At 49.9% G+C, this 17,275-nt stretch overlaps 1 protein-coding gene and 1 long non-coding RNA gene across 2 annotated transcripts; one reads left to right on the forward strand and one right to left on the reverse strand.

The window, feature by feature from the left end:
• Window positions 1-1,382: 1,382 nt before the first annotated feature.
• Window positions 1,383-11,941, reverse strand: LOC114021908 (tigger transposable element-derived protein 1-like). Its single transcript, XM_043525533.1, has 5 exons — window positions 11,913-11,941; window positions 7,413-7,501; window positions 6,062-6,174; window positions 5,556-5,692; window positions 1,383-3,276 (listed from the first exon to the last, which is right to left on the reverse strand). The coding sequence occupies exon 5, from the start codon at window positions 2,519-2,521 to the stop codon at window positions 1,529-1,531; it is 993 nt and encodes a 330-aa protein (XP_043381468.1). The 5' UTR covers window positions 2,522-3,276; window positions 5,556-5,692; window positions 6,062-6,174; window positions 7,413-7,501; window positions 11,913-11,941; the 3' UTR covers window positions 1,383-1,528.
• A 724-nt stretch (window positions 11,942-12,665) lies between these two features.
• Window positions 12,666-16,356, forward strand: LOC122462425. The gene is made up of 2 exons (XR_006284963.1): window positions 12,666-12,948; window positions 14,593-16,356. It is a non-coding gene; the product is annotated as an uncharacterized LOC122462425 (long non-coding RNA).
• The last annotated feature ends 919 nt before the right edge of the window (window positions 16,357-17,275 follow it).

Below are 17,275 nucleotides of genomic sequence, written 5' to 3' on the forward strand. Positions count from 1 at the left end.
GCCTGGGTCCAGCCAATCTCTCCCACCCCTGTGGTTACAGTCCATTTGTTTCCAGGTGCTTTCAGGTATCTCTTTGGGGTGGGGAGGCCATCTCTTAAGCCAGCTGAAGACAATCATTGTTTACTTCCTCCGCCTTATGTAGGATTTCCCCAAGGCGGGAAACCTTTATTTGGTTTGACCCCCTAGCCATTCCCATCTGGAAAAATACCAGATTTAAGATGGATTCCAGTATCAGGTGACATGGTCACATGTCTCTGTAAGACCCTAGCCACCAATCTTCCTGGGCCGGCCCCCAAGCACACAGGAAGGCTTGTAGGTAAACAAGGCCATTCACAACTCATTGTTTTCGAAGCACCCTTAATATCACTACATCAGTAATACAAGTTTATATCTTATTTTCCTAAATCCAGACATAGAAATAATACATGCAAACAAATAGGTAGGAGCTCTCCGCTGACATCTGCTGGTGAGCTGGGGAAATGACTAATTACACCTGCCTCCAACCATCTTCTCAATATCTCATTGAAAAGTGTCATGAGTGGTCTCTGCCAAAGCTAATGTCTAACTGATTGTCACAGTTATTAACATGTAACATGTAGGGTATAGTGTCCAAAACTGTTGGAGGTGAAAGATCTCATCTGGGGGTGGGGTGAGAGACCCAGGACTGTCTCAAGCAACATTGAGAACAATGGACATCCAGAACCCAGCCCAAGCCCTGTGTTTACTGTCCGGACCAGAAGCAGGCTTGAGCATTTACTAAGACAAAAGAACCCCAAGAAAAGTCTCTGAATAGGGGACCCCTGGGGGAAGAGACAATAGACTGTAATTGTACAGGAAGTCCTCGGACTTATGACACAATTGGTTCCTAAATCACATCTTAAGTTGAAATGTTGTAACTTGGAACCCATTTTCCCATTGGAACAATGTTAAAAATGGGGGACTGATTTCTAAACCGAGGCCCGATATACTATTTTCACCCATATTTTTATACTCAATCAATTATAGACGAGTAATATAGCTCCATTAATGTATTCATATTGAAAATAGCAATCATGTTGACATAAAAGAATCAGACACTAAGAATACATAAAGAAATATAGTACCTGTACAATACTGTACACTGTACATTACCCCTACCCACAAATGATCTAAAAAGCATAGACAAATTTTAAAGCCTTAAAATTTTTTTAACATAACTTGTCTTCATCATTCCTGGGCATTGCTGATCTAAGAAACCTACTGAAGGGATGAAAAAGGAGATGGGACACGTTCTTCTGAGCTCACAGGTGGGTCTAATTGGATGGGGCTTTCAGGAGTTGTTGAGGTGATTTGGTAGAACATAAGGAAGTGCCCACGGAAGTTTGGGCAGATGTTCTCTTCTTTTCCTTGTAAATTTCTCTGTAGCAGCAGTACGTGTTGTATATGTCCCTATTCACAGGTGCACTGCGTTCAATGTTAGGGTCATGCTCCTCAAACAGGGACATGGCAGCTTCCAAATGTTGAAATGCCTCAGCCAACACTTTTATTGTCAAGACTTTACGAGGAGGAGTCTCTTGAACAGTGGGTGCATCTTCTTGTTCCTCTGCCACTTTTTGCGGTTCCATTCAATGAGGTCCTCATTAGTTAATTCTTCAGAATGTGATGCCAGCAACTCCTCAACATCCTTTGGTGCAATGTCTAAGTTCAGGTCTTTGCCCATTTCAACAACATTTTTGGTCACCTTTTTAACAGTGTCAGTAAAGCCTTTGAAGTCAGACACAAAATCAGGACACAATTTTTTCCAAACACCATTCAAATCGGGTTGTTTGATTTCATTCCATGCCTCATCAATGTTCTTAACTGCATGGCAAATGTTGAAGCTCTTCCAGAATTCCTTCAGAGTTGGTCCACCTTGCTTCTCAGTTTCCCAGATGGCCTGACCAAATGTGCTCCTGAGATAGTAGGCCTTGAACGATGCAATTACCCCCTGTTCCATGGGTTGCAACAAGGAAGTGGTGTTTGGGGGCAGAAACACCACTTGGATGTCAGGATGCATGTCACCAAGGCTGGTTGGATGACCAGGAGCATTGTCGAGGATTAACAATGCTTTAAATGCAAGATTGTCAGGGATTATTGCAGCAAAAACACTTGGCACAAAATGATAATTAAACCAATCCTCAAAAATGTCTTTATTGACCTGTGCCTTAGGATCGGATTTCCATATCACTGGGAGGAATGCTTTGGAATATCTGTGCAAAGCCCTGGGGTTTTCCAAACGGTACACAAGCAAAGGTTTAAGTTTAAAGTCACCTGCAGCATTTGCACCGAACAAAAGAGTGATCCTATCTTTAGCAGCTTTGTACCCTGGCATGGATTTCTCCTCTTTGGCAATGTCGGTTCTCGACGGCATTTTTTTCCAAAAGAGCCTAGTTTCGTCAACATTAAAAACTTGTTGAGCACAATACCCACCCTTTTCAATGATCTCAGCCAATGTCTTAGGAAAAACACGAGCTGCCTGCCTCATCTGCACTGACAGCTTCATCTGAGACCTTCATGTTATGCAGATTGGCCCTGGCTTTAAACCGCATCAACCATTCCCCATTTGCATTAAAAGGCTCAGCGTCAGAACTCTCCCCCGTTTGTTTCTTTAGATCGTCATAAAGACTCCCAGCCTTTTCCCGAATTCTGCCTGAGCTCACCGGAGCACAGCGTTCATATTGATCCTCCAGCCAAATGATTAACAATCTCTCAACCTGGGCAATAAGTCCAACATGCTGCTTAGTTATCACAGTTGATTGCATAGGAGCCGAGCCCTTAACACGTTTCTGAATCCATTCCTTCTTTTGCAGGATGGTTGCGATAGTTGATCGGGGGATCCCCAAAACTCTGCTGATTTCAGTTGGCGTCTCACCTCTTTCGGACCTCTCAATTATTTCAATTTTTGTATTCAAATTTCTTCTATGTTTCGTAGAAGAAGAAACACCACTTTCACCAGATTTTCGCTTTTCTGCCATTATTATGGGCAAAGAAACACTAAATTTTAAGAAAAAGTTTGGAAGTGCGAAGATCCACCACGTAAAAATGGCGTCAGAATAGCAATTGAGCACCTTGAATTAGGGAGATGGGCGGCACAGAACATCGCTGTGAACGTATGAACTTGTTCTCTGGCTTTGAGTTGCGTCCTCTCAGGTGCCGGAAAGTCAAAAACGATGTCAGAAAGTCAAAACAGGATGTCAGTTTTATAAACGGCGTAAGTGCCGTTTGTCATAACTCGAACATCGTAAATTCAAGGCCTGCCTGTATAACAGAATAGGAAACGACACAAGATGTTATCCATTCTGGAGGAGAGACTCTGTCAGCAGACGTGTCTCATGAAAAGAGCATCCCAGCTTTTGAAACTGGACAGGTACACCGTTGGATGAGAAATACTTTATTAGACAGGAAGTAACTTGTAAATGAGTACAGCCTAGGAGACTGCCTAGGAGACATGTTTTTCCTTAACCTGTAACTGTATGTTTCCAAATCCGTATACCAGCTTTCATTAGAATCTCTGTCTCAAGCTCTGTTAAATAAACTTCAATTTATTTTTTACTGTAGACACGTCTAAGTAACTTGTGCTAAGCAGAGAATTAAATACAGGTGAAACCAGCAAACTGGGGGGCACTGCTTCTCTTGAGGCAACGGACTGGCATACATTGCAGATGTCCAGAAGACCAAGGACTGGGAATTCAAGTGTAAAAAAGGGGGGCTGTAAATAGAAGGAAAGAGTGGGGCTCATGGCACTGAGGGAGGAGTATCTCTATAGCCAGTAGCCAGTGGCTGGGTGAGTGGGCAACAAAATGGCACATGAAATTCAGTGTTGATAAATGCAAAGTAATGCACATTGGTAAAAAAACAATCACAACTATATATCCAAAATTATGGGAATCTAAATTAGCTGTTACCACTCAAGAAAGAGATCTTGGAATCATTGTGGATCGTTCTCTGAAACCATCTGCTCAATGGGCAGAAGCAGTCAAAAAAGCAAACAGAATGGAAGGAATGATTGGGAAAAGGATAGATAATAAGACAAAAAATATCATAATGCCACTACATAAATCCATGATACGTCCACATTTTGAATATTGTGTGCAGTTCTCATCCCATCTCAAAAAAAGATATATTAGAATTGGAAAAAGTACAGAGAAGGGCAACAAGAACGATGAAGGGGATGAAACAGCTTCCAAACAAGAAGCAATTAAAAAGGCTGGGACTGTTCATCTTAGGAAAGGGGCGACTAAGCGGAGCTACGATACAGAGCTACCAACACATAACTGGGGTGGGAACAGTGAACGAGGACGTGTTATTTACCTCCTCACATAACTCAAGAACCAGGGGGCATCCAATGAAGTTACTAGGCAGCAGGTTTGAAACAAACAACAGGAAGTATTTCTTCACACAAGGCACAGTCAGCCTGTGGCACTCGGCACCAGGGAATGCTCTCCCCTCGAACCCTGCTCTGGGGTGTAGGGTCCCCCTCTCAGGGCTGCTTCTGCTGCCCAAACAGCACAACAGTGATGGGACCCTGCTGTCCCTCCTCAACCCCCAGTAGCTCCTGGGCTGCCTCGGCTGTGGGGAGGGGGAATTCCTGAGCCCACGCTGCCCTGGCTGCAGCTGGCAGGAGCGGAAGCCCCCAGGAGACGCTGCAGGAGGAAGCCCATGGGGCCGCGGTAGGAGCTTGGGGCCGCAGGAGGACAGGGCTGCAGGGCAGAAGTCCCGATCCCAGGCTGCCTCGGCTGGGGTGGAAGACAGTCAGTCCCCAGCCTGGGCTGTCCCGCCGTTGGGCAGTGGGTGTGTGGAATTCCTGAGCCCCAGCTGGAACAGGGCAGGAAGGATGGAAGTCCCCAGCCTGGGCTGCCCCAACCCCTTGCTCCAAGGGTGGGTGTCAAGTTTCAGAGGGCTAGCTGTGTTAGTCTGTTTCAGCAAATTCCCCTGACACTGTCCCCCCAGCAGCACATTCCCCCAGCAGCGTGGGCACCAGGCAGAGCCAAGACCTGGCTTTTGCTCTCCCTGCCTCTCCCCAGTAAATGGAGGGGGTTTTTACTATAGCCAGCCCTAGTCAGGGCACTGAGAGAATTTCTCTCCTATGTGGAGGACTCTCTGATGGCTAATGTGGTGTTAGCTCCAACTGAAGCATTTCCCATGCTAAGAACATCTGAGGGGCTCTTCCCTGTGTGGGTTCTCCCATGCTTAATAACGCTTGAGCACTGACTGAAACTGTTCCCACAGTCCAAGCATTTAAAGGGTTTCTACCCCATGTGTGTTTTCTAATGTAACGGGCTGATGGTGCACTGAAACTTTTCCCACAATAAAAGCACTTATATGGCCTCTCTCCTGTGTGGATTCTCCCATGCTTTATAAAGCCAGACTGCTGAACAAAGCTTTTCCCACAGTCCAAGCATTTATAGGGTTTCTTTTCTTTGTGAATTGTCTGCTAGGCTGTGGTTTCCTGGGGACACATTCAGTGTCCTCCTGTCCCACATTCAGTGGATTCATACACTTTCTTCCATGGGCTGTTTCCCAGCTTTCTCTCTGACCTGTGCTGATTACGCCAGGCTTTTCTCTGTTCCAAGCACTGGGAAAAAATACTGTCCAGCTCTTCACCGTCCCCTGCAGTTCCACTTGGTCAGGACCTTTCTGCTGTGGATTTCTGTCCTCATTCTCATGTCACCTGCTGCGGGAGAGAGAGAGAATCCAGGCAGGAGTCAGTTCCTGGGCTGATAGAAAGGGCACAAAGGGGAGTAGCAAAAAGGGAAAACACAACACAGTAACTGTGGGGAAGACTGAGAAATTGGATTCTGTCTCCACACCCCATCCAAACACTCCCAGGGAAGTGAAGTCAGGGAGAAAACTCCAGACAGTGAACAGGCTGGGTGGGAAGCCACGAGTGATATCTGCCATGATGATACGATACCTGCTGACCACAGCCTGACCTGGGTGAAACGACACAGAACTGAGGAGGGCTCACACCACATTTTGGGGATTTTCAGATTTTTCCTTCATTTGCCAGATGGAATCAGTGTCACTGACACTGATTCCTCACCTGTGCAGGTGCCTCTTGGGATGTTGCTTTCCTCAGAGGCCTGGAGATCCGGGATCCATGGCTCTTCCCCTGCTTCCAGCTCGTCGATCAGGGCAGGTTGGGAATGGGGAGTCCTGCTCAGAGAGTGAAATCAGGCATGAGCAGAGTGCACTGAGGATTCAGGCAGTATTTGTCACAAATTGAGTTAAAACTGACCCTATGATTTCCTGGGGGGTTGTGGGATGTGAACAGATGGGAACATGGTCACTGAGCCCCCTTGGGAGAGGCTGATATCTGGAGGAGGGGGAGTTATCATACCCTCACTAGGAATTTTCAGGGTCTGTGGGCTCTGGGGGATTTGCTGAGGCACACATAGCTCTGGTGTTCAACCCCTGCTTATGTCTGAACCCCCAGAGCCCTCCCCACACATGGAGCTAGTCCCATGAGGGGAGGTGCACAGAGATCCTGTGTTTGAGTGAGAATTAATGTAGAGAGGATAATACACTGCTCCTGCCCCCGTGATAACTGGAGGGATGGGGATGAATTAGCATGTCCATTACGTTCATGACTCTCCTATTGCATTGGAGGGCATTTGGAGGTGAATGCCTCTCTCACACTGGCACTGTGGACTATGTGAACCATTTCCTTGACATCTAACTGACCAGGGAAGAACCTGACCAGCTGCAGAAATGCAGGCCCCATGGCTTCACATAGCTGAGGGGACAGTCTCATATTTCTCCTGCATGACATCCCTGTAGAGGGCTCTCTGACCGGGGTCCAGCAGCGCCCCCCGCCCCACGGTGAAATACACAGCCACCTCCTCAAAGGTCACCGGCATCTGAAACAACAGGTGCCCCCCACTCAGTGCCTGCTGCCCCTGCCACAATCCCACTATTCATGGGGGAAGAAACACAACACTAGGACAGGTCTGGGAGGCCAGAGGAGCAGAATCCCACCCCACCCTGCTCAGAGTGGCCAGGAGGCTGCAGGGAACAGAGAGAAGGGGAGAGCTCCTTGTCCCTCCCAGCAGGAGGAGTGCAGGGTCTTCCCATTTACCATCCAACTAATAGGAACAGGCAGAGGTGGGAAGCAGGGCTCTGGGCTGGGAATAAGGACAGGAATCCCAGCATCTCCCTTTTTTATTTCACTGCAGTCTCTGCTTAGGGGGTTCAGGCTCCAGCACTTTGCTCTGTTTTCCCAGCCTTGTCCAGGGGGTTATTTCCTGTTTCAGAAATGGGGGAATGTTCACACACTCCCAATGGGTCTGTTCATAAATCAGGCCCTAGGCTGAGCATGTCCCAGCAGGTTTATCACACCCTGTCCCCCCCACCTCACCCTGAGTGTTTCCTGCCCTTCCCCCTCAATCCCCTACCTGAGCTGGATCCACCACAGCCATTTCCCTGCCCCGGCCCCTAGGAAGATGGGAGAGTTTGGAGCAAAACGGGGTCGTTATTCTGCAGCCTGTCAGGGCGAGAAGGGAAATTTGGGAGATTTCTGAATTAGCGTTAGTCCATTTCACACCCCGATTCCCCCCAGGCTCTTTCCCTGCAGACACTCTAGACTCTGCCATGCTGGGAGAAGCCTCAGTGACATTATTACAGCACAGACCCGACCTCTCCCACAGGGACTAAATCCATGAGACACATTTACACCCTCCCAGGAACAGAGCTTCTGAGCTAAATACCAGAAAAAAGCAGAATCAAAGGCACCTCTTTGGGGGATTCCCCTGACACTGTCCCCCCAGCAGCACATTCCCCCAGCAGCGTGGGCACCAGGCAGAGCCAGGACCTGGCTTTTGCTCTCCCTGCCTCTCCCCTTCTCCCCAGGAAAGTCAATCTGCCCCAGGGGGCTGCAGTGAATGGAGTTGGGCAAGGCTGGGTGCCCGAAACCTCCCTCCCCACTGATTGCTCCAGCTGCCCCTTCCAGTCTCTCCACGCTCCCTCCTGCATGAAGAACTGGTCACTGTCCTGCCATTCCCGTGGGCATTTCCTCTCCAATAGCTACAGCCACTGCTAATGGGGGTGTGAGCCTGGTGCGTTGGGGCAGCAGCTCTGTGACACGCAGACACTCAGGAGCAGAGATGGGGCAAGTGGGAGCCATTTCTGCAGAGTCACTTTCCAACCTGGCCCCAGCTTTTACCCCAGATCTCTCTTATCACCTGCAGTCTCTGGCTCAGGGGCTGATGCCAGCAGAGCCCAGGGCTGCCCCAGGGGGATAGTTCCAGACACAGGAGAAAATCCCCCCTCGGCTGGGCACAGAGGGAGGTTTAGTGATGGTCTGTCCCAGCACAGATCCCACTCAGCAACTGCTCAGCCCAGGCTCCAGATCACAACAGAGGCAGCAGCATCTGCCCCAGGAAGCCCAGTGAGCTCTAGGGCTCCAGTATCCTGAGCTCAGAGAGAGACTGACACTGGCCTCCTAGGCCTGAGCAATGACCAGAGTCCTCTGCTAGGGGCAGCTAATGACCGAGCCCCTCTCTGCTGCCCCTGCAGCCCCCAGGGACAGTCAGGTGGATGCTGATTTCATTCACCCATCTGGACCCATAGTGGAACTGGAGACCCAGTTCAAACCAGGATTTTCTACATGAACCAGAACCGAATCTCAACCAGACATTTGTTTTACTGACTGAACCAGAATGGAACTGAACAAAAAAAGGGGGGAAAGGGGCTGTTACCAGTTAAAATAAAGATTCAGCATTTTTAAAGCTCATTATTTTTTAAAAAAACATATAGAGATCTTACTTTCATTGTAAGAGAAGACAACAAACTAGCCAATGAGCTGGTGATGGCCCCAGAAAGGCCTGCCCCAGGATAGTGAGAAGAGCATGAGAAGAGAAGGGGGCCAGCCCGCAAGAGCAGGGAGGGAGAAGAAAACCTTGGGAGCTGCCTGCACACCATGAGAGGCAGAGGTGGGGCCCAGAGGTAGATGAGCCACCTCTGAGATGCCCCCCTGGGGAGAGAAGGGTGCTCCCTGGGCCCTGAAGTTCATAATAACTCTTCAAGGCCAAGGACAAAGGTAATGGCTCCCCAAACTTCTCCCCTTGACATGCCTCCTCCCACCATCCCCACCCCCTGGGGCAGCTTCTCCCTCCAGTTGCCCCAGTTGAGGCAGGATTCGTGCTCCAAACTCCCTTCCCCACTGAAGCTGCCTCCCAGCCCCCTCTGGGGGGGGGGGTGATACCCACCTCTAACCCACCCACCCCTATCCCAGAGAGATCTGTTTTTCTCGTATATATATCTTGATCCTAGACATCAACCCCCACTGTCAGCAGAGGACAAGGTCAAGGCAAAATTTCATGACACCAAAACATGGATGAAGATGGAAATGTTTGAGTCAGAAATAATGATGTCAGAGAATCAATGTCAGACACGTCTGAAATTGAAAGACGAATGGAAATTTCTTCTGAATGCTTGTGAAATATCTAAAAAAGAAGTGATATCTGGACGATGGAAAGCCCCAAAAAGGAATGGGCCAATGCCTGATTCATTCGCAGATGGGCCACATCTCCATAAGAAAGAAAACATACCAAACTACAGTACTGGGAACATCTGAAAAATGTCATGCCCACGCTAAATCAACTAGCAAAAATCGTACTGGCAATAACAGCAACACAAGGGAGTGTCAAAAGAAAACTTCCAGGCCTCAAATGTATCCTCTCTCTGTAGAGGTTCCAAAAGCATATGTTTAAATATGGTTTCTTAGGTTTCTCAAACAGATTGTTTAGGGAAAAAAATAATCGTGTATATTTGACAACACAAAAACACTAGGAAAAGTCACCTAAAGTTTAAGTTACAAAATAAATAAATAATCAAAAGTCGAAACAGTTTCCAGTCTAAGTTGCAGCTGGATTTACCTCCACTGAGATCGAAATAGGATTTAAACCTGTCACTGAACTTCTATTTTTGTTTCTTTGGGTGGCTTGAACCAGAAATGAAACTGAACATATTCAATGGAACTGAACCTGAGCATGAGTCAAACTTAAAAAAAAAAAAAAAAGAGGCCAGCTGGGCTCCCTGCCTGCTGTTGCTAACAGCGACTCGGGTTGACATGGAACTCGGAGCAGGGCCCGGTTCAGTCCTGTCAGCCCCAAGCATTTATCATTCACCAGTCAGACCCCCACATAATGAGATTGTCTTAATAAAACAAAAACTAAATTAGGAGCAGGGGGTGCGCACGTGGGCGTGGGGGAGGGGAATATTTGCCTTGTAAATTCTGAGCCTTTAGGGGGAACTCTGATGGCGCCCCCATGCTTGTTTGGCCTAGGGATGTAAATATCAATTACAACAGTTAACCAATTCAAATGATATCATTTAACCGGTTAACCACTTTACCCGAGGTCTCTCCAGTGGGCTGGTGCAGGGCAGCCAGGGCTGGGGTCCCGCTGGCCAAGCACGGCAGGGGCTGCTCCAGGCCGGCCTGCCTGCCGCAGACAGGGCTGGAGTCATTCCAGTGTGGCTGTGTCCAGGATCCTGCTTGCCCACTGGGGCTGGGGCTGCTGCACACCCCCCAGCCCACTGCGGCCATGGCTCAGGTCTAGCCAGCCCACTATGGCCGGGGCTCCTCTGACCCAGGGTGGCTGGCCGGCCCGCAGGGTTAACTAGCAAGGTCCAGTTAACCAGTAAGCAAACTGGTAAACCCAGTGCTTCCCAGTTAACCTTTTATATCCCTGGTTTGACCATGTCTAGGGAAAAAGATTCCCCACTGGCTCCTGGGCAGGTCAGCCCCTCCCTCTCTCCTACCCAATGGGCTGGGGGAGCAGCCCCACATCCCCGTGGCCCCCTCCCACCCACTGCAACCCTGTTCCTCCCCTCTTCCACATCCCTGTTCACCCCCCTCCTGTCCCCTCCCACATCCCTGTTCCCCCCTCAATGCCCTCTGGCTCTCACATCCCCTGCCCATCTTCAACCCCCTTCAGGTGTAGTGTATTAAACTGCTCCCCATAGGAAAGTGTCATTACCTGGCAGCGGGGCTCGGACATCGGTTCCCCTGCCTGGGGTCATGTAGTAATTTTGTTGTCAGAAGGGGGTCGCGGTTTGAGAACTACTCCTCTAGTCTAACCCCCAGCCAAAATGCAGGGTTTGTTGTGCCTGAGACAGATGGCTACCCAGCCCCCCTTTTGAAAACCTCCACAAAGAAGCCTCTATGACCTCCTGAGGCCTCTGTTCCACTGTCCTACTGCTTGTGGGTGAGGAAGTTTCTCCTGGGATTGACTCTAGATCTGCAGTGCTGCAGTTTGAACCCACTGCCTCTTGTCAATGTTGCTTGGAGCAGATGAAGGCCTTGGCTGTGCACTGCAGGGCCCTGGATTGGAGCCCGGAGCTGATGTGGGTAGGTTGATTTTATAGAACTGCCTTCAGTTCCCCTCTAAGTCAGGTTTGTGGGGTTTTTTGCCAGCGTGCTGCCTTCGTCAATTGTCAACTTCTAGGCATTGACTAAAGTGTTCTTAAACATCACTCAATTCTCAGTCACATTTGTTCCATTTAAATTGTTCCAACTCAGCCACATTTGTTCCATTTAAATTCTTCTTCTGAGCTCATTCGACTCAATTCATTTTCCGCTTTATGAAACTGCCCTTTTAAAAGCACAAAATATACATGTATATTACTCACCTGGACTCTGTTCTGTGTTTGCATATAACAATGTGCTCAAGTCACAATGACTTTTACTCAAACTACCACTGATGTTTAGTTCTCTGATCAATTCTTTCTCAGTCAGGAAGAGGTCTCATATAGCATTTGTGTGGGATGCAGCAATTTTTGAGCCAGGAAATTGTCCTCTGTGATATTTAGAAATCCCCCAAGGGGATCTGACTCCAGCAGTCTCCAGCATGTGTCACTCAGAATCAGGGGTGAAAGTAAGTAGAGGGACTTACCTGTATGCTGGGGCCAGCTCTGGCCCCCGGAAGGGGCAGGACTGAGGGGGTCAGAGCCAGTCCCAGTCCACCCTGTAAGGTAAGTGCCCCACCACCACTTCCTCCTCCTCCCTCTCCCCCCCCCCAATCCTGGCAGCAGCAGCAGCCAGAGGCTCCCCTGCTTCTACCGCAGGTCCTTTAATTAGCCACCAGAGCCCTGGGGAAGCGGCTGGGCTCCAGCTGCCTCTGCCGCCCTAGTCCTTCAGATAGCAGCTGGAGCCCCGGTCCTTTAAATAGGGGGCTATTTAAAGGGCCTGCGGCTCCTCTGCTTCTACTGCCCCGGCCCTTTAACTAGCCCCCGGAGCCCCGCAGCCACTAGCCCAGGGATCTAGCAGCAGGGCTCTGGAGGCAATTTAAATTTAAATTGCCCCCTGGGGAAGCCGGGCTGCCCCAGTAGGGTGCACCAGCTCTTGCCGCTTTCATCTCTGCTCAGAGTGAAGTACCCCCATCACAGAGTTTTTATTCTGGCTGCTCCAAGAGTCGCGCACCCTGTTCCCTGGATTGCATATTGACAGGTTTCAGAGTAGCAGCCGTGTTAGGCTGTATCCGCAAAAAGCATCCGATGAAGTGAGCTGTAGCTCACGAAAGCTTCTGCTCAAATAAATGGGTTAGTCTCTAACGTGCCACAAGTCCTCCTTTTCTTTTTGCTGTTCCCTAGATCCTCCCCTCTGCCCCCGCCGCCCTGTTTTATCCGCCTCTGACCAGGGCTTGGGCCCCCGCCCATCTCTCCGCCCCATCCCCCCCCGCTCTGTGGCTGCTGCAGGAAGCGGGAGGGGCTGGCGAGTGAGGGCAGCGCAGGGGGGCAGCGGCTTCAGCAGCTGTTACTGAGCATCCCCCACCCCCTCCGCAGCCAGACTAACCGATCCCAGGGAGGGGGCCGGGCTTCCAGCTTCCGGGCTTCCCCTCTAGTCTCTCCGCAGAGCTGGGGATGGACTTCCCGGGTCACACGCTGCCGCCGCCGCCTCCATTGTGAGCCGAGCGCGGACCCAGCTTGCAGGTGAGGGGGCCCCTGGGGAAAGCGCGGGGGCCGGGCAGGGAAGTGACTCTGCCCCGAAGGTCCCTCCCCGCCCCAGCTCTGCTCCCGGGGGGTGCAAGTCCCATAGGTGCTGCCCCGCACCCCCGGACCCTCCTGGGCTCTGCCCCCCCTGCGCCAGCAGGCGCCGAGCCGGCCCCGGGAGAGCGACCGCCCGGGCCGGGCCAGGGCCCGAGTCTCCCAGCCCGAGGGGGCAGGAGGGAGCCAGGGGCAGCAGGAGCAATGGGGGGAGGGAGGTTCCCGGCTCCCAGCCCTGCCCCGCCCCATTCCCTGCAGCCCCCCCGCCCCGGGGCAGTGACTGTCCTGGGGAGAAGGGGAGGGGCAGGGAGAGGAAAAGCCAGTTCGTGCCTCCGCCTGGTCCCCGCGCTGCTCGGGGGACGCGCTGCCCTGGGGCAGGGGCAGGGGGGTCCCCCAAAGAGGCACCTTTGATTATGCTCGTTGGCTGCACAATTTCATTCTAAAGGGACCTTTTCAGTTACTTACAAAGTGCTGAAAGTCGCTAGATGCACCTTTGGTCTGAGCCAGTCTCGCAGCAGTCCCTATGTTCGTCTTTAGGATAGAAAGTCTCTGTCCAGAGTGAATTTGTAATGGAAACAGATTAAAAAGCACCACTTAGCCTCATTTTGAGCAAGGGGGAAATGACCCTTTTACCATTATTTTTAAAAAGTGTTATCAACTTTTGAACTAATTGGGTAGCAGAAGGATTTAGGCTGGTAACTTTACATTTGATGCAGAGAGAATTCCTAGGTCAGGCATGCTTGTCTCTCAGCTCCAGTTAAAAATGACCTGTGATGTGTGTGTTTTCTGAGGGCTCAATAGCTCTCCATTCTTCACACACTGATTTCTTTTTCCATTTGGTAAGTTTTGTTTATTAACTTAGGATCTGATTTTGCCAATACTTCCACACATGCTTGTCTTTAGCCATCTGAGCGGCATTACTGAGTTTATTAAATCTCTGTTACTGACCAGATCTAAAAATGTCTCACAGATTTACTCCCAGTGGCAGGGGCAGAGTCTGTGCTATAATCAAATGACCAAGGCCAGGAATTTTAATTACAGGACCTTAAAAGTACATTTCCAAATCCATATTCAGGTAGCGGAATAAGTGGCCTGGTATCAATAGCTCTGGACACTCAGAACTGAACCCCAGTGTTGCAGGCTCAACGTTTTTGAAACTCAGGCCACTTATTGAGATAACTGAATGTTGGGCCCTAACGTCATGTTGCTCATTTGTTTGCTTGAGCCCCAAGTAGGAATTCCCGTTTCCAGACCTGACATGATCTCCTGGCTAGAGTGAAGGGAGGAGCTGTGGGTCCCCAGTCTCCACAGAGAGGGGGAAAGAGAGATACTGAGATGTGCCTGCAGAGGTAAGGAATGGGCAAAAGTGGCTCCGAAATTGTGTTTTACATTCTCACGGCAAATGCCACTCCTGAGTTTTTATCAATCCTGTGTGCCCATGTGGAAACAAACTCTCCTAACTATCCAGATTGGAATTAGGTGGCATAATTGGTTCCCTCCTTTCTGTCTCTGGGGAAGGATTTGGGGGCAGTTGTTTGGTGTGTTTCCCCTTTACCACTCCCCTTTTGGTTTGTCCCCTTTTTTCTGCAGCACAGGGCGTGACTCTGAACTGGATTATCTCTCTGTCTCTGGGACCGTGAGTGAGACCAAGGAGGAGAATCCTCAGCTGGGAGTCTTGGAGCAGGGGGAACCACACAGGACAGTTTGGGGAGATCCTAGGAGACTCAGCCCAGGCCATACGGGCACCCGGGAAAAGAGCCAGGGCAGAGACAGCGTGAATCAGCTCACCGGAGCAGAGGGGTTGGAAAAGTCAAAGAAACTGCCCAGCAGAGAATCCCCCTGGAGACAGACCCAGTATGTTTGGTGACTGTGGGAACAGCTTCCCTGGGAGTTCAGCCCATATTACTCCGCAGACAATCCACATGGGAGAAAAACGCTATAGATGTGCTGAGTGTGGGAAAAGCTTTTCTCAGAGTACTACTCTCATTAACCATCAGAGACTCCACACAGGAGAGAAGCCCTATATGTGCCCCACATGTGGGATCAGCTTTGTTCAGCTCTCACAAGTTGTTAGACACCAGAGAATCCACACGGGAGAAAAGCCCTATACATGCCTGACCTGTGGGAAAAGCTTCAGTGATAAATCACATTTCAATCAACATCAGAAGATCCACACAGGAGAAAAACCCTATACATGTCTGACCTGTGGGAAAAGCTTCCGGTACAGTTCAGCTCTTACCACACATCAGAGAAAACACACTGGAGAGAAACCTTATAAATGTCCCGAGTGCCAAAAATCCTTCAGTGACAGTTCAATCTTTAGCAGGCATCGGAGGGTACACACAGGAGAGAAGCCCTTCAAATGCTGTGATTGTGGGAAAAGCTTTGGGGAGAGCTCAGACCTTCTTGTACATCAGAGAGTACACACGGGAGAGAAACCCTATAAATGCCTTGAGTGTGGGACAAGTTTCAGGGTACCGTCAGCACTTATTGTACATCAGAGAGTACACACGGGAGAGAGGCCCTATAAGTGCCTGACCTGTGGGAAAACATACCGGTGTAGCTCTCACCTTACTAAACATCAGAGAATCCACACAGGCAAGCAATCCTTGAAGTGCCCTGAATAGGGAAGGGCCAAGTGAATAACGTCTTTGCCAGTTCCCAAGAACCTCAGAGCGTCAGGCCAGGCTGGAGTGGCCGTGTAATGGGGATATGCAATGGATATAAAGCAGAGAATAAAATCCCATTCCTGGAACAGAGTCATGCAGAGCAGGAGGCTGGGATAAGATTCCCACATTGTGATGGGATTTTATTATGATTTTTCAAGACTCTCTGAATGTCCTCTGATGAGCTCCTACATTTAAGTTAATTCCCCACAGGAGAGTTGGCAACCGTACCAGAGTGCTGGGCAATTCCCTGAGCTGAGCTCTCCCACAGACAGCTGATCGCAGACTCTGAGTGATTCTATAGCTGGGCGTGTCCCTACCTGTGTGGCTGGAAAGAGGGCTTTGAGAGCCTAACACAGCAGCACAGAGTGTGAGAGGGCCAGGCTAGGGGGACAGGCACACTCAGTGGGACCCCAGCACATCCGGTGGCACCCTGGGAATGGGGGCCCAACCCGTCAGAGCACTGCACACACTCCTCCCCCAGGAAAGGATAAGAGAACAAACAGGCTGCTTATTACACCATGGATAGGTAGGGGTGCTCACATATTGTGGGGATGAGCATGGTATAAGCACCCACACAGAATAGAATTTATCTTATGCTCTGTAACCTCTCATTTCTACTTGATAGTATATTGTTTAATAAAATGGATACATTCAGGAGCAATAATGGTCTCCATGAGGTTTGAAATGCAATGTCCTGACCTTGGCCTTGGGATGACGGTTTATTTGTGACGTTCCTGCTGTGCAGGAGGAGGAATAACATGGGTCTGAGTTTCTTAGATTCATTCATCAGGAGAGGAGAAGAATGTGAGAATAGGCCTTCGTGGGGTGAGATGGGACCTTCAGGAAAGTCTCTTTACATGTTTCTTTTAAATTACAGAGTCTAGCAGGGCTCTGCTGTTTATTCCCTATAGTTACCATCTATGATCTATGAATTCATAGATCAAGAAGGTTTAGCTCAGTGGTTCTCAACCCGCACCTTGTGGGCCGCTTGCAGGCTGCAGCCCAATCAGCGCGCAGCTGCAGCCCATGTGACATCCTCAGGGCCATACAGGTAGTATATATGTTGTGTGGATGCAGCCCACATAACACAGAGAGAGCTGCATATGAGGCCCACAATGGTAAATAGCTTGAGAACCACGGGTTTAGAAAGATGACTGAGTTGCTGATTGTAAGGCAATGTTTCCTCTAATTTTTTGCGTCCACGTGTGTAACGAATTTTATGTGCACCAATATGCAGGTGCTGTGTGGGAGGAGTGTGGGAGGGGCTCGGGTCTGGGGCAGAGGACTGGGGTGTGGGGGTGCAAGGGTTCTGGCTGGGGGTGTTGCTCGGGTGGGGCCTGGGATGAGGGGTTTGAGGTGCAGGAAGGGACTTAGGGCTGGGGCAGAGGGTTGGGATGTGGGGGTTAGGGTTTAGAGTTGGGGTGAGGGTTAGCATTGTTAGGGTTAGGGGTTAAGGATTAGGGTAGGTTTAGGGTTAGGGAGGTTAGGGGTTGGGGGTAGGGGTTAGGGTTGGGAGAGGGTGAGGGTTTAGTGTTGGTTTAGGGGTTAGGGTTCGGGGTTAGGGGTAGGGTTAGGGTTAGAAGTTTAGGATTAGAGGGATAGGT

This window comes from Chelonia mydas, chromosome 11, assembly GCF_015237465.2.
Source record: "Chelonia mydas isolate rCheMyd1 chromosome 11, rCheMyd1.pri.v2, whole genome shotgun sequence".
NCBI classification, from domain to species: domain Eukaryota; kingdom Metazoa; phylum Chordata; order Testudines; family Cheloniidae; genus Chelonia; species Chelonia mydas.

Bases quoted from the DNA above. Each gene is read 5' to 3' on its own strand.
- LOC114021908 (XM_043525533.1), bottom strand. From the start codon at position 2,521: ATGAAGCTGTCAGTGCAGATGAGGCAGGCAGCTCGTGTTTTTCCTAAG.